Source organism: Lactuca sativa, chromosome 9, assembly GCF_002870075.4.
Source record: "Lactuca sativa cultivar Salinas chromosome 9, Lsat_Salinas_v11, whole genome shotgun sequence".
Taxonomy (NCBI): Eukaryota; Viridiplantae; Streptophyta; class Magnoliopsida; order Asterales; family Asteraceae; genus Lactuca; species Lactuca sativa.
In genome coordinates, this window is record NC_056631.2 from 42,620,226 (window position 1) to 42,632,215 (window position 11,990).

The following is an 11,990-nucleotide window of genomic DNA, read 5'->3' on the forward strand; positions in this document are numbered from 1 at the left end:
ATATTCGGGAGTTCGTGGCGAACTCCTCGTACCGGACATTTGCCGAGCTTCAGGCAAATGCCCGGAAGAGGGAGATCGAGCTAGAGACTCAGGCTAGGGAGGAGGTGGAGTCTCAGGGGAGGGATCGGCGACCGGCACAGTCCTAGCCGGTAGCCAAGCGGGTCAAGCCCGCTGATCCCAGAGCAGGGAGCCAAAAGGGCCGCACTTGTGGAAAGTGCGGCAAGGGTCATGATGGAGTTTGTAGAGCTGGATCTTGCTACAAGTGTGGCAAGGAGGGGCATATGGCCAAGGATTACCCTAAGGGGTTTGCAGTGTGTTTCCACTGCAACCAGACCGGACACCGGAAGGCCAAGTGTCCGCTGCTGCGGGGGTCAGCACAGGGAGCTTCTCAGGGGTCTGCTCCTGCTGCTGTTAGAGTTACTGATAGTCGGCCGGTGAAGACCGAGATGCCGAAGGCTCGGGGGAGAGCCTTCCAGTTGACTGCGGAGGAGGTCCGCGCAGCGCCCGATGTCGTGGCTGGTATGTATTCTTTCATGTATTTATTTTAATGTTTGAGATTTTGTGCTTATTTTATGTTATGCGTAGGTACTTTTCTTGTGAGTTCTGTACCTGCTTTGGTGTTATTTGACTCGGGTGCGAGTCGATCTTTTGTATCGTTGGCTTTTAGTCAGCACATCAGTATTAGTCGGGAGGCGAGTCGACCTCTGAGAGTCTCCATCGCCGATGAGAGAGCAGTGTATGCCACGGAGGTGATTAGAGGGTGTGTACTCGAGATCTTCGGTGTAGAGTTTCCTATTGATTTGGTCCCGATTGCGATGGGGGACGTCTGTGTCATCGTAGGCATGGATTGGTTGAGCAGATTTGGAGCCATTATCGATTGCGAGCGGCAGTTGGTGACTATTCGAGACCCAATTGGAGGAGTTCTTACGGTGTACGGCGAGGGTACCCATCCCGATTCAGCGTTTTGTTCGGTAGCTAGAGCGAGACAGAGCCTACAGCAGGGTTGTAGTGGTTTTGTAGCATATGTGGTGGATACGAGAGTTGGTGCAGAGGGACCGAGTACGGTTGAGGAGGTTCTGATAGTGCGGGAATTCCCGGATATCTTCCCCGAGGAGTTACCGGGTGTGCCTCCCGAGAGGCAGGTTGAGTTTCGCATTGATTTGATTCTGGGGGCAGCTCCTATTGCCAAGGCGCCCTATCGCCTTGCACCTCCAGAGATGCAGGAGTTATCCTCGCAGCTTCAGGAGCTGCTGGGGAAGGGGTTTATTCGGCTGAGTAGCTCGCCGTGGCGAGCACCGATCCTTTTTGTGAAGAAAAATGATGGTTCACACCGAATGTGCATAGATTATCGAGAGCTGAACAAGTTAACGGTCAAGAACCATTATCCTTTGCCGAGGATCGATGATTTGTTCGATCAGCTGCAGGGAGCATCTTGGTTTTCCAAGATTGATCTGAGATTTGGATATCATCAGATGAGGGTGCGCGAGGAGGATATCCAGAAGACTACGTTCAGGACTTGTTATGGGCATTACGAGTTTGTGGTGATATCATTCGGACTCACCAATGCACCAGCAGCATTCATGGATCTCATGAACAGGGTATGCAGACCGATGCTGGATCGATTAGTGATTGTGTTCATTGACGACATTTTGGTATATTCGAGATCCAGGGAGCAGCATGAGGAGCATTTGCGAGAAATCCTCAGTGTGCTGACATCGGAGAGGCTTTATGCCAAATTCTCCAAGTGCGGTTTTTGGTTACGAGAGGTGCAATTCCTTGGTCACCTCGTTAACCAAAAGGGGATTTTGGTCGACCCGGCCAAGATCGAGGCGGTGTTGAGTTGGGAGGTGTCGAAATCTCCTTCCGAGATCAGGAGTTTTCTAGGGTTGGTCGGCTATTATCGGAGGTTCATCAGGGATTTTTCCAAGATTGTTGTTCCTCTCACCAGGTTGACCCGGAAGGGTGTGGTGTTCAGCTGGGGCCCAGAGCAGCAGGCCTCATTTGAGACTCTTCGCCAAAGATTGTGCAAAGCCCCGGTTTTGGCTCTTCCAGAGGGAATGGAGGACTTCGTGGAGTATTGTGACGCATCGATATCTGGGTTGGGCGCGGTGTTGATGCAGAGGGGGCATGTGATCGCGTACGCATCGAGGCAGCTGAAGCCTCACGAGGCAAGATATCCCACCCACGATCTAGAGTTGGGGGTTGTGGTGTTCGCCCTCAAGATTTGGCGCCATTACCTGTATGGGGTTCGGTGTACGATATACATGGACCACAAGAGTTTGAAGTATTTTATGGATCAGCCAAACCTGAACATGCGTCAGAGAAGATGGTTAGATGCAGTAAAGGATTATGATTGTGGGATCCTTTACCACCCGGGCAAGGCTAATGTGGTAGCCGACGCCCTGAGTCGTAGGGCAGAGAACGCCCCGATTCGGGATATTTGTATGAGATTGACGGTGATGACTCCGGTGTTGGACACCATCAGAGGGGCTCAGGCTGAGGCAGTAAGACCGGAGAACCGTAAGAGAGAACGAGTTATCGGTCAGGTATCAGAGTTCGTAACCGATAGCAGAGGGCTTATGACCTTCCAGGGTCGGATTTGGGTACCGTTTGTTGGAGGAACGCGTACCATCTTGATAGAGGAGGCGCATAGATCGAGATTCTCGATCCATCCCGGGGCCACTAAGATGTTTCTGGATCTTAAAAGGGAGTATTGGTGGCCCTGTATGAAGAGAGATGTAGCGTGGTTTGTTGAGAGGTTCCTAACCTGTCGTAGGGTTAAGGTCGAACATCAGAGACCGCATGGTAAGTTGCAACCACTGGAAGTCCCAGAATGGAAATGGGAGCAGATATCCATGGATTTTATCACCAAATTGCCGAGAATGGCGAGGGGTGTCGATGCGATTTGGGTGATGGTAGACCGTTTGACAAAGAGCGCTCACTTTCTCGCCATTAGTGAGAGTTCTTCTGCGGAAAAGTTAGCAGAGGTATATGTGAGAGAGGTGGTATCGCGGCATTGGGTGCCGATCTCGATTGTGTCAGATCGAGATGTGCGTTTCACTTCCAGATTTATGAAGAAATTCCATGAGGAGTTGGGTACGAGGTTGCATTTTAGTACCGCATACCACCCACAGACTGACGGTTAGAGCGAGCGGACGATTCAGATGCTCGAGGACATGCTCCGAGCATGCGTGTTGGATTTTGGCGGAAGTTGGGACACGTATTTGCCCTTAGCAGAGTTCTCCTACAATATCATCCATCATTCGAGCATTGGTATGCCGCCTTTTGAGCTGTTGTATGGGAGGAGGTGTCGGATTCCCATTTGTTGGGGAGAGGTAGGGCAACGAGTGATAAGTAGCACATAGATTGTGCTTCAGACGACAGAGCAGATACAGCGGGTCAGGCAGAGATTGTTGACCGCTCAGAGCCGCCAGAAAAGTTATGCGGATAGACGACGATCCGAGCTCGAGTTTCAGGTCGGTGATTATTCTCCTGAAGGTATCTCCTTGGAAAGGAGTGATTTGATTCAGGAAGAGGGGCAAGCTAGGGCCCCAGTATATTGGGTCGTTCAGAGTGATCGCGAGGATGGGCAGGGTAGCGTATCGCTTGGAGCTACCTGCGGAGTTGGAGAGGATTCATAATACCTTCCATGTGTCTCAGTTGAGGAAGTGTATAGCCGACGAGTCGGCGGTAGTGCCGCTAGAGGACATTCAGGTGGATGCGAGCCTGAACTACTTGGAGAGACCAGTTGCGATTGTGGATCGGAAGATCAAGGTTCTGAGGAACAAGGAGGTGCCTCTGGTACAGGTTCAGTGGCAACATCGGAAAGGATCCGCGTTGACTTGGGAGCCAGAGCGTGGGATGCAGGAGCAGCATCCGGAGCTATTTCAGGGATGAGACTTCGAGGGCGAAGTCAGATTCAAGTGGGGGAGAATTGTAACATCTGGAATTTCAGGTATTATATTTATTCATTTTATTTGGAGTTTTATGGAAGAACTCGGCGAGTAGGTGCGTGGACTCGCCGAGTAGAGACGCGATTTCTCACCCGGATTAATGACCGGACTCGACGAGTCGCATTGGTGGACTCGGCGAGTCCGCGTTGTTTAATGAAACCCTAATTTCTCGGGTTTGGAGCCTATTTAAAGGGCCTTATGGCCGTCATTTGTGCTCACCAGCCCCCAGAGCGAAACCCTAGTGAGCTTGAGCGTTTGGAGTGAGAGAAGGAGCCATTGTCGACCTTGGAGGTGTTGTCTAGCAAGGGAAAGGAAGCTATAGCCAAGAGGAAGCAAGAGGGATAACTTCCTGAAGATCTGAGGTCCAGAACATCACGTTTGAGGTACTATTTTCGAACCATTTTTTGTTGAGGGGATGTTCATGTTGATTTAGGGCTTATTGAGCCCTTTTGTGACTAGATCTAGTGTTCCCATGGTCCTTTAAGCGAGTTAGATTCTGGATCTGGACCCATGGAGGTCCAGAGTGCCTCTTTGTCCAAGCTTTATATGAGTCTATGGAGGTTTTGGTTTGGGATCATTGTGTTTGAGGGTAAAACACCATTTATGAGTCAATAGGTGTGATATGAGCGCCAAGACATAAACTTTACGTGATAAATAAGCTTGGAAAGACTGGATCTATGAGTTAGTGGAACAGATCTGACCTTAGAAGGTCGTTTGGGGTTGTGCATGGAATGCACTCGTCGAGTCCATTGGCAGACTCGACGAGTTGGAGCGGGTTGTTCCGTGTTTTCGAACCAGGGGTTGAGTAACCGAGTTGGGTGAGTGACTCGGTGAGTTGGAAGGGATTCAGAGGAATCGGGTCCCCGTAGGGACTCGACGAGTCCACGCCAGACTCGGCGAGTTGGGTTGACCGTTGACCATTGACCAGAGTGAACCGGTGTTGACTTGATAGAGTTAGTCAACCCTAGTTGGGAAAGTGTTAATTAGAGATGTATTTGTGTTATAGGAGGACTATAGCTCGGGAGATCGAGCACTAGTGATTTCAGGGATTTACGAGTTACCGAGATACGCGAGGTGAGTCTTCTCACTATACTTTACCTTGAGTAGGTAATTAGAGTTATGTGATACATTGTTGTATGCTATATATGTGTTATGTGTTGCACTGCATTATTCTATGTGATTTATGTTGTGCATGCTACAGAGTTAGAACCGGAAGGTTCACAGAGATAGAGCATGAGGGTTCATAGAGTTGGGTGCACGGACCCAAAGAGTTATAGCCTCGAGTGGCTAATATGCGTTATATATATATATATATATATATATATATATATATATATATATATATATATATATATATATATATATATATATATATATATATAAACTTTGTGCTTACAGTATTTGGTGTTATTTGTTTCAGGTACTAGTGAGGATCGCGGGAAGGCGCCGGCCTGATCAGTACACACACGGGATTTTTATGTTATGAGATCTTGGGATCGTTATATACTATGAATTTGAGTTTCAAACAATGATGTTTTTATGAATAATAAATGAATTATGTTTTTATAAAATGCGAAAAACTGTTTTGAAATTTACGGTGTTTAAACAGAAAAAACCGGTCATTTTGTTGATATTGCAACAAAATTATAAATATAATAACATAATTGCAAAAATAATAATAACCCGGTATCAAAATCAAAATTTTGTGGTAATATAGTGATTTTTTTGCAATTTAACCTAAAATATTATCAATTCTATTACGTGTCTGACAAGACTTAAACTTCAATAGTTGATACTCAATTAGTCTATAATCAACGCATTCCATAGTTACTCATGATAACATTTATATTATAATCTATATATTCAATAGTTACTCAAAGTAAGATTTGATCTTGATTATACTAAAACAACCACAAATGCATGTAATAAATAAAATAAAATAACCTGACATAATTCCAAGTGTAACAAAATAATATATTAAAAAATAAACCAAAAGGCATTTATTAAATTACCAGAAGCAGCCTAAACGAATTTTATATACGTGTAGTTGAATTTACAACTTGACCCCTATGATTTGAATTTTGTAACAAAAAAGAACTCCCTTCACAATGTACTTGCAGGTTATCAGAGAAAAATAAGAAAATCTGAATGTGTACCCTTCCAGTAAAAATAAAATAAAAAGAAAAAACATAAATAATAAAACCTGCGTCGAACAAACAATAGAAAACCTAGGAACTCACAAACTCAAACTGTTCATCCACATATAAAAAATAAAAAATAAAAAAGCAAAGTTTTTCTACACCAAACAAAGTCAATTGTACAAAAAGAACTTTTTCTTTGAAACGAACAACAAAATGAGAAGGCGAAAAATGCATTAAAAAGCCAGGTGCATTTTCGTACAAATGATTAATTAGATGAACAAATCCAAGATCCTGCAAAAGAAATTTAAAAAAAAAAAAAAAGAAAGAAAAAAAGATTAGTTTAATCATCATCATGAGTAAATCGAATGTATAGTTCATGCATGTCAAAGAAAATGAATTATGTATTATTGTATCACAATTTGATAGGCAAACCAGTTGTAATGGTGCTATGTAAACAAAAATGGACAAAAACTAAAGTTGTATTTTTCAAAGGGAAATCTTCAGAAAGTCAATATATTTATTATTTTTGAATTATTACAAAAAACTGGATGCATTTGGTTGTGGAAAATTTTCCAGTTTTCTATTTTCCAAGAAAAATTGAAATTTTGAAAACGCGTTTGGTTGTTCAGTTTTCCAAAATTTTCCATAAAAACTGAAAATTTTCAGTTTTCCAAATTCTATGTAAATTAGAAAAGTGACTTTTACAGTTTTCCAAAGTTTCCAAATTTCTAAGATGGAAAATGAAAACTCCCTCGGTTTCAACCAAACGTTTTCTAAAATTTTCATTGAAAATTGAAAATAAAACTCAACTCTATTTTCTGAAAACATTTTCTTAGAAAATGAAAACAATTTCCCACAACCAAAAGCACCCTTCTACTCTCTATGGCAGAGGATGTTGTCTTAAAATAGTTGTTTTTTTTGTAATTTTCTGATCAGGATTTTTTTTTTCCTGAAAATATTAAATTTTTTTTTTACTTTCTGATGGAGGTTTTTTCTAGAAATAATTGTTTTCTTGTAACTTCCTGATTGAGGTTTTAATCTTATTGCAAAAGACGACAAGACAGCATACAATAAAATTATAGTAAGATAATAATACCCTCTTGTGTACCAGAAAAAAAAAAAAAAAAAAAAAAAAAAGAGAGATTTTGATTTTTTTTTTAAATCAAAAAGCTTGGTTTTTTAATTAGAATTGGAACAAATTCCACGCATTGCAGAATATAAAAATAAAAAAGAGAGATTTTGACCCTTTTTTTTTAATCAAAAAACTTGGTTTTTTAATTAGAATTGGAACAAATTCCACACATTGCAGAATATAAAATAAAATAAATCTGTCAACCACATTACGGAGGTGTTTGGATGTGTGTTTAAACTCAATAATCAATATTGTGATTGAGTTGCAATAATCAGTTTTGAATGTTTAAAACAAATATGAATACAATTCAGCCTTTTTTTAACAAGTTAGGGTCAAAATAATTAAATTTGGAGAAGCAAGTAAGGAGGTGTTGTAACATGTAAGATTCAATTAACTAATAATCTGATGATTTAATCATTTATTTTTATTCTTTAAGTCATAATAGTAACTTTATAAGGACACATACAAACACTACCTAAAGTTTGTAGCAAATACTACAACGTGATCTTATTTTTAATTTTTTTTTGGTGAATACTAGTACTATTGCTATTCATTATAGGCATTCGTTAACACTTTCATGTTCTCTACAAGATAAAATGATTTAGTTATTATTTTTTATAATAAATTAGCTTTCATTAGGGCTATTATTATCTCGCTATTTATTTTATAATTTACACTTTAACCTTATTACTTGCATTCAACATTCTTCTCATTAACATGTTTTCTCTCTATCTATATACATTTTCACTTAGATTTGTCACTAACCACCTTTCAAACAATAAATTCAGGAATTATAAGTGATTGCATACAAATATTTTTAAAAATGCATATAGAAAAAGGCAATATGATAATGGTCCTAAAGAAAAACAACTCAAATAACCACATAGAAAAGAGTCGAATACTTTGATAAATTATCCTTAAAGAATCCATGAAATTCATAAAATGGAGAACATGTTTGAATTAAATTGGGGTGCATTACCTTCTCATTTATATCAAGAGTCGTCCAGCAACTCTTCTGAATCAGAATCACTTGCATTATAGCCTGATAATCAAATGATTTAGAAGTTTATTAGTGATTTAAAACACATGCATTCACAAATGTCTAGAGTGAGTGTGTGTGTGTGTGTGTGTGTGTGTGTGTGAGAGAGAGAGAGAGAGATGACCTGGGCGTTTATTGCTAACTCTCCAAACTGAAGAACGGACTCTTGCAGCTCTTGTCATCCAAATTTTTGCCTGACAAAAAGAAATTGATAATTCATTCATATAATTTGATTAATAAACGTACTTAATTTGCATATTATTAGTGATTATAAATAAGGTCCCTAAACATTCCTGAAAGTTCAATATCACAAGAGAAAACATGAAGAAGTTTTTATATGAAATGCAAATCAAACATAAGCTTATGCAGAAAAGGTTAAACACATTAAGCCTGATGAAACTTATAACATGAACAGAAGCAAATAGGTGTAAAGTAATCTAAAAACATCCCAAAAGTAGAAAAGCTTCAATTTTTATGGGATGAAACTAATTTGGGCAAAAGCTTTATGATTATATTTTTGAAATTTTCGATAGTATTCGCTTGCAAAACACATATTTGTTCTTCCAAGAAGTGATTCCAAATTCAAGGGAAAAGGTGAGAATCACTTCTATGCGTATCTGTTTGACCTTTGATTGTCCTAAATAGTCAAAATTTCAAAGGGTTTCTTAGAAATTACAAATAGGCCCAAAAAAATCCCAATTCATCATATTCCTGGATTCCCAATAAACATGCATACTATGAATTGAAAACAACCAGGAAATCGAAGTCAAAATTCGAACTTTAAAAGGTCAAAATCAAACCTTTTGGGTATCTTTTGGAATCCCATAACCATTGAAGTACATCTGGGCGACCAAAACTTGCATAGACAGATCCCCGGCTTTGGCTTCTTTGAGGGTATCTTGAAACCATCTTCTCAAGCAATCAGACACCACATCCGACAGCGGAAGACGGTGGCTCTGCTTCTCGCCACTACCACCGCCTCCGCCACTGTTATTGCCGTTATCCATCTTCTTTTTCAACTTTGACCCTCGAAGTTCTCTCGATTCGTCAGAATTTAAACAGATTTCTCAAGATTCGATGTGGGGTTTTCTGATTTTTCTTGGATTTCTGGGTTGTGCTCAACAATTGAAAAAAAAATAGCTGAGCTGGGTTGGATTGTTGTGGACGGTGAGAAGTTGGCACACGTAGAATGCAGTAAACCAGTAACACACATAAATCAATATTTAAATTGCTGATTTCGTTTTTATATGAATAAACGAGGGATTACCATGAAATTTCGTTGAAGGGTTTGGAAGACTGAAGTTATTAATAGAGGATTAGTAATTTAGAAACCAAGAAGGCGGCTGTCAACAACAAGAAAAGAACAGCTCAAAACGACATCATTTAGAACAAGGGGACCTCCTCATTTAGAATGTGGATGGTATGTGAATTATGATAAAAGATTAACTGGATAACATAAAAAGTTGGAGTTTTTAACAAAAGGATATACTTACAAACTTATCTACCAAAATCTTGTTATGTTAAGTTTTGTTTACAATATAATTAAATTTATAGGGTTAATATTATCAACACCAACAAACCTTGGGAATCTCATTAAAATTAGGTACAATAGATGTCGACAGTTATGTATTTCTTGAAAATAGAACGATTGCGTCAATTTAGATGACATTTGATATGCACGGAAACGTAAACCTGCAAATGAAGCAAAACAAAGGAAGAGCATGTTAGCAAGAACATTTAACAAATACATAAATTGATTTTAAAACAAACATAAAACAATATGTCAATGGTAGACGGACCACATCCCTTAGATGAATCTGACATGTGCGGAAACGAGAATGGAACCTTCATGTCACATAGGACTTTGATGTCTCCCTTCAATTTAACCAACCTGCATTTATATGATGGGTAATGTCTACCTCCACAGTCCACACCGTCTTCCTTGTCAATGATATACCCCAAATACTTGAGACTCTCCTTTAGAAAAAGAGTTTGCTCCCCTAAGCTTATATATACTCCATCATTCGGCTCTTATATTACACCAAAGATACTTTGTTTTTACAGTGTTGATTTGAAGCCCTTTCTTTTCTAGTAAAGACCACCAAGTGACCAACCTGGTATTCAACTAAATCATATACCCGGGCACCAACACAATGTTATCAGAATAAGTTTCGAACTCTAATGAAGCCTGACTTCAATCGAAAACGATTTTGTGTCACCAGCTCGGGTCTGAACACATGTCGTAAGGTGGAAATACATATCATGCATAGCCATGACATCTCTCTTGGACCTATCTAGCTTATTAGGTCCTCCATGTCGCCTCTCAAAATACATTAGCATATGTCTTTTTAGGTGGATGAACATCGTATAAAGATCCTTATTTTTGTCACTAAATTTCTCCATAAGGCATTTAAGAAGGTAAATACATCGTATAAAGATTCTTATTTATGTCACTAAATTTCTCCATAAGGCATTTAAGAAGGTAAATTCCCTCGGTCGTCGATCATCGAACATAAAACCGAATTGGTTTTCCAGAAATAGTCATGTTGCAATGCAACCTAACCTCCATAACTTTCGTCCATAGTTTCATGGTGTAAATGATCTTCTATATCTATATTTTTATGTTTAAACATAAACTTTTTATTGCTAATAAAACCCTTACATATTTTTACTTTCTTCATTTCGAACTTTTTAACAGGTTTACCGGTAATTGACATAAAAATTTGAAAAACCATACTATTTAAGAAAAAAAAAATTCTTGGACTAATTTTTTCATTTTAACTTCATACTCCCATGTTTTTCTTGTTGACATTGCTTATGGTGTTCTTGGTGGATAAAGATGGAGATCCAATTGTATCTGTGTTTACAAATTTGAAAATCGAAGGTTTTATTTTGGTTAATTTGAATGGAATTGTATCACACAATGGTTCAATATCTATTAATTTAAAGACTGTATGTTCTACAATTAATAAGTTTGATGGAATCGTATCAAAAATTGTTCAAGTAGTGTAACATCCCGAAATATCAAGAGTAAAGTTGAAGGGCTAAAAGAGTAAATTGGAAAGGGCAACTCGGCGAGTCCACGAGCGGACTCGGCGAGTAGGGTCGCGATTTTGGTCGCGTGTTAAGTGGCCGACTCGGCAGTCGGCGGCTGGACTCGGCGAGTAGGCGCTGAGTGGAGAAAACCCTAATTTCGGAGGATGAGCCCTATATAAAGGACATTATACCCTCTCCCCAGCCTCCTTACCTTCCCTTAAGTCCAGAAAACCCTAGAAACGCGATTGTGAAGGATTGGAGTGCAATTGAACCTTGGAAAAGAGATTTGGAGGAAGATCTTGGAGAGTTAGGAGGCTTGGAGCAAGGGGCTTTGCTTAGATTCGGTTTTATTTGCTATTGGGGCTCCCTTTTGAGGTATAATCTCGTTCTTGGGCTGTTATTCTTCTAGATCCATTATTCTTGGAATGTATGGGAGGTTTAGCTTGTGGTATCTTGAGTTTGAAGAGTAGATCTGAGGTTGCTACCTCAGATCTGGAGTGGAGGAGGTCTAAAGTGCATTAAAGTCCCTGTTCTTGAGTGATTAGTGAAGCCATCATGTCCCAAACCCTAGCCCTAAAGTGTAAAATGCCTAGATTTCTTTGGATTCACATAAAGTTTGCCACTTTACGTGATGGATGGGTTGTAGGAGGCTAGATCTACGTTTTGGATCAATTGCATGGCCTGGAAGG

The 11,990-nt window shown here is 39.9% G+C and overlaps 1 protein-coding gene across 1 annotated transcript; it reads right to left on the reverse strand.

The window, feature by feature from the left end:
• Nucleotides 1-6,231: 6,231 nt before the first annotated feature.
• Nucleotides 6,232-9,615, reverse strand: LOC111898226 (uncharacterized). The gene is made up of 4 exons (XM_023894156.2): nt 9,066-9,615; nt 8,390-8,459; nt 8,206-8,268; nt 6,232-6,385 (listed from the first exon to the last, which is right to left on the reverse strand). Exons 1-3 carry the CDS (start codon nt 9,270-9,272, stop codon nt 8,219-8,221), a joined length of 327 nt encoding a protein of 108 aa, XP_023749924.1. The 5' UTR covers nt 9,273-9,615; the 3' UTR covers nt 6,232-6,385; nt 8,206-8,218.
• Nucleotides 9,616-11,990: the final 2,375 nt, after the last annotated feature.

What these genes read in the sequence shown, in the direction of transcription:
- LOC111898226 (XM_023894156.2), bottom strand. Translation starts at nt 9,272, where the DNA reads ATGGATAACGGCAATAACAGTGGCGGAGGCGGTGGTAGTGGCGAGAAG. An exon ending in TTCCAAAAGATACCCAAAAG is followed by an intron (nt 8,460 to 9,065) that starts GTTTGATTTTGA and finishes TCTTTTTGTCAG; the next exon opens with GCAAAAATTTGGATGACAAG. An exon ending in AGTTAGCAATAAACGCCCAG is followed by an intron (nt 8,269 to 8,389) that starts GTCATCTCTCTC and finishes TTTGATTATCAG; the next exon opens with GCTATAATGCAAGTGATTCT.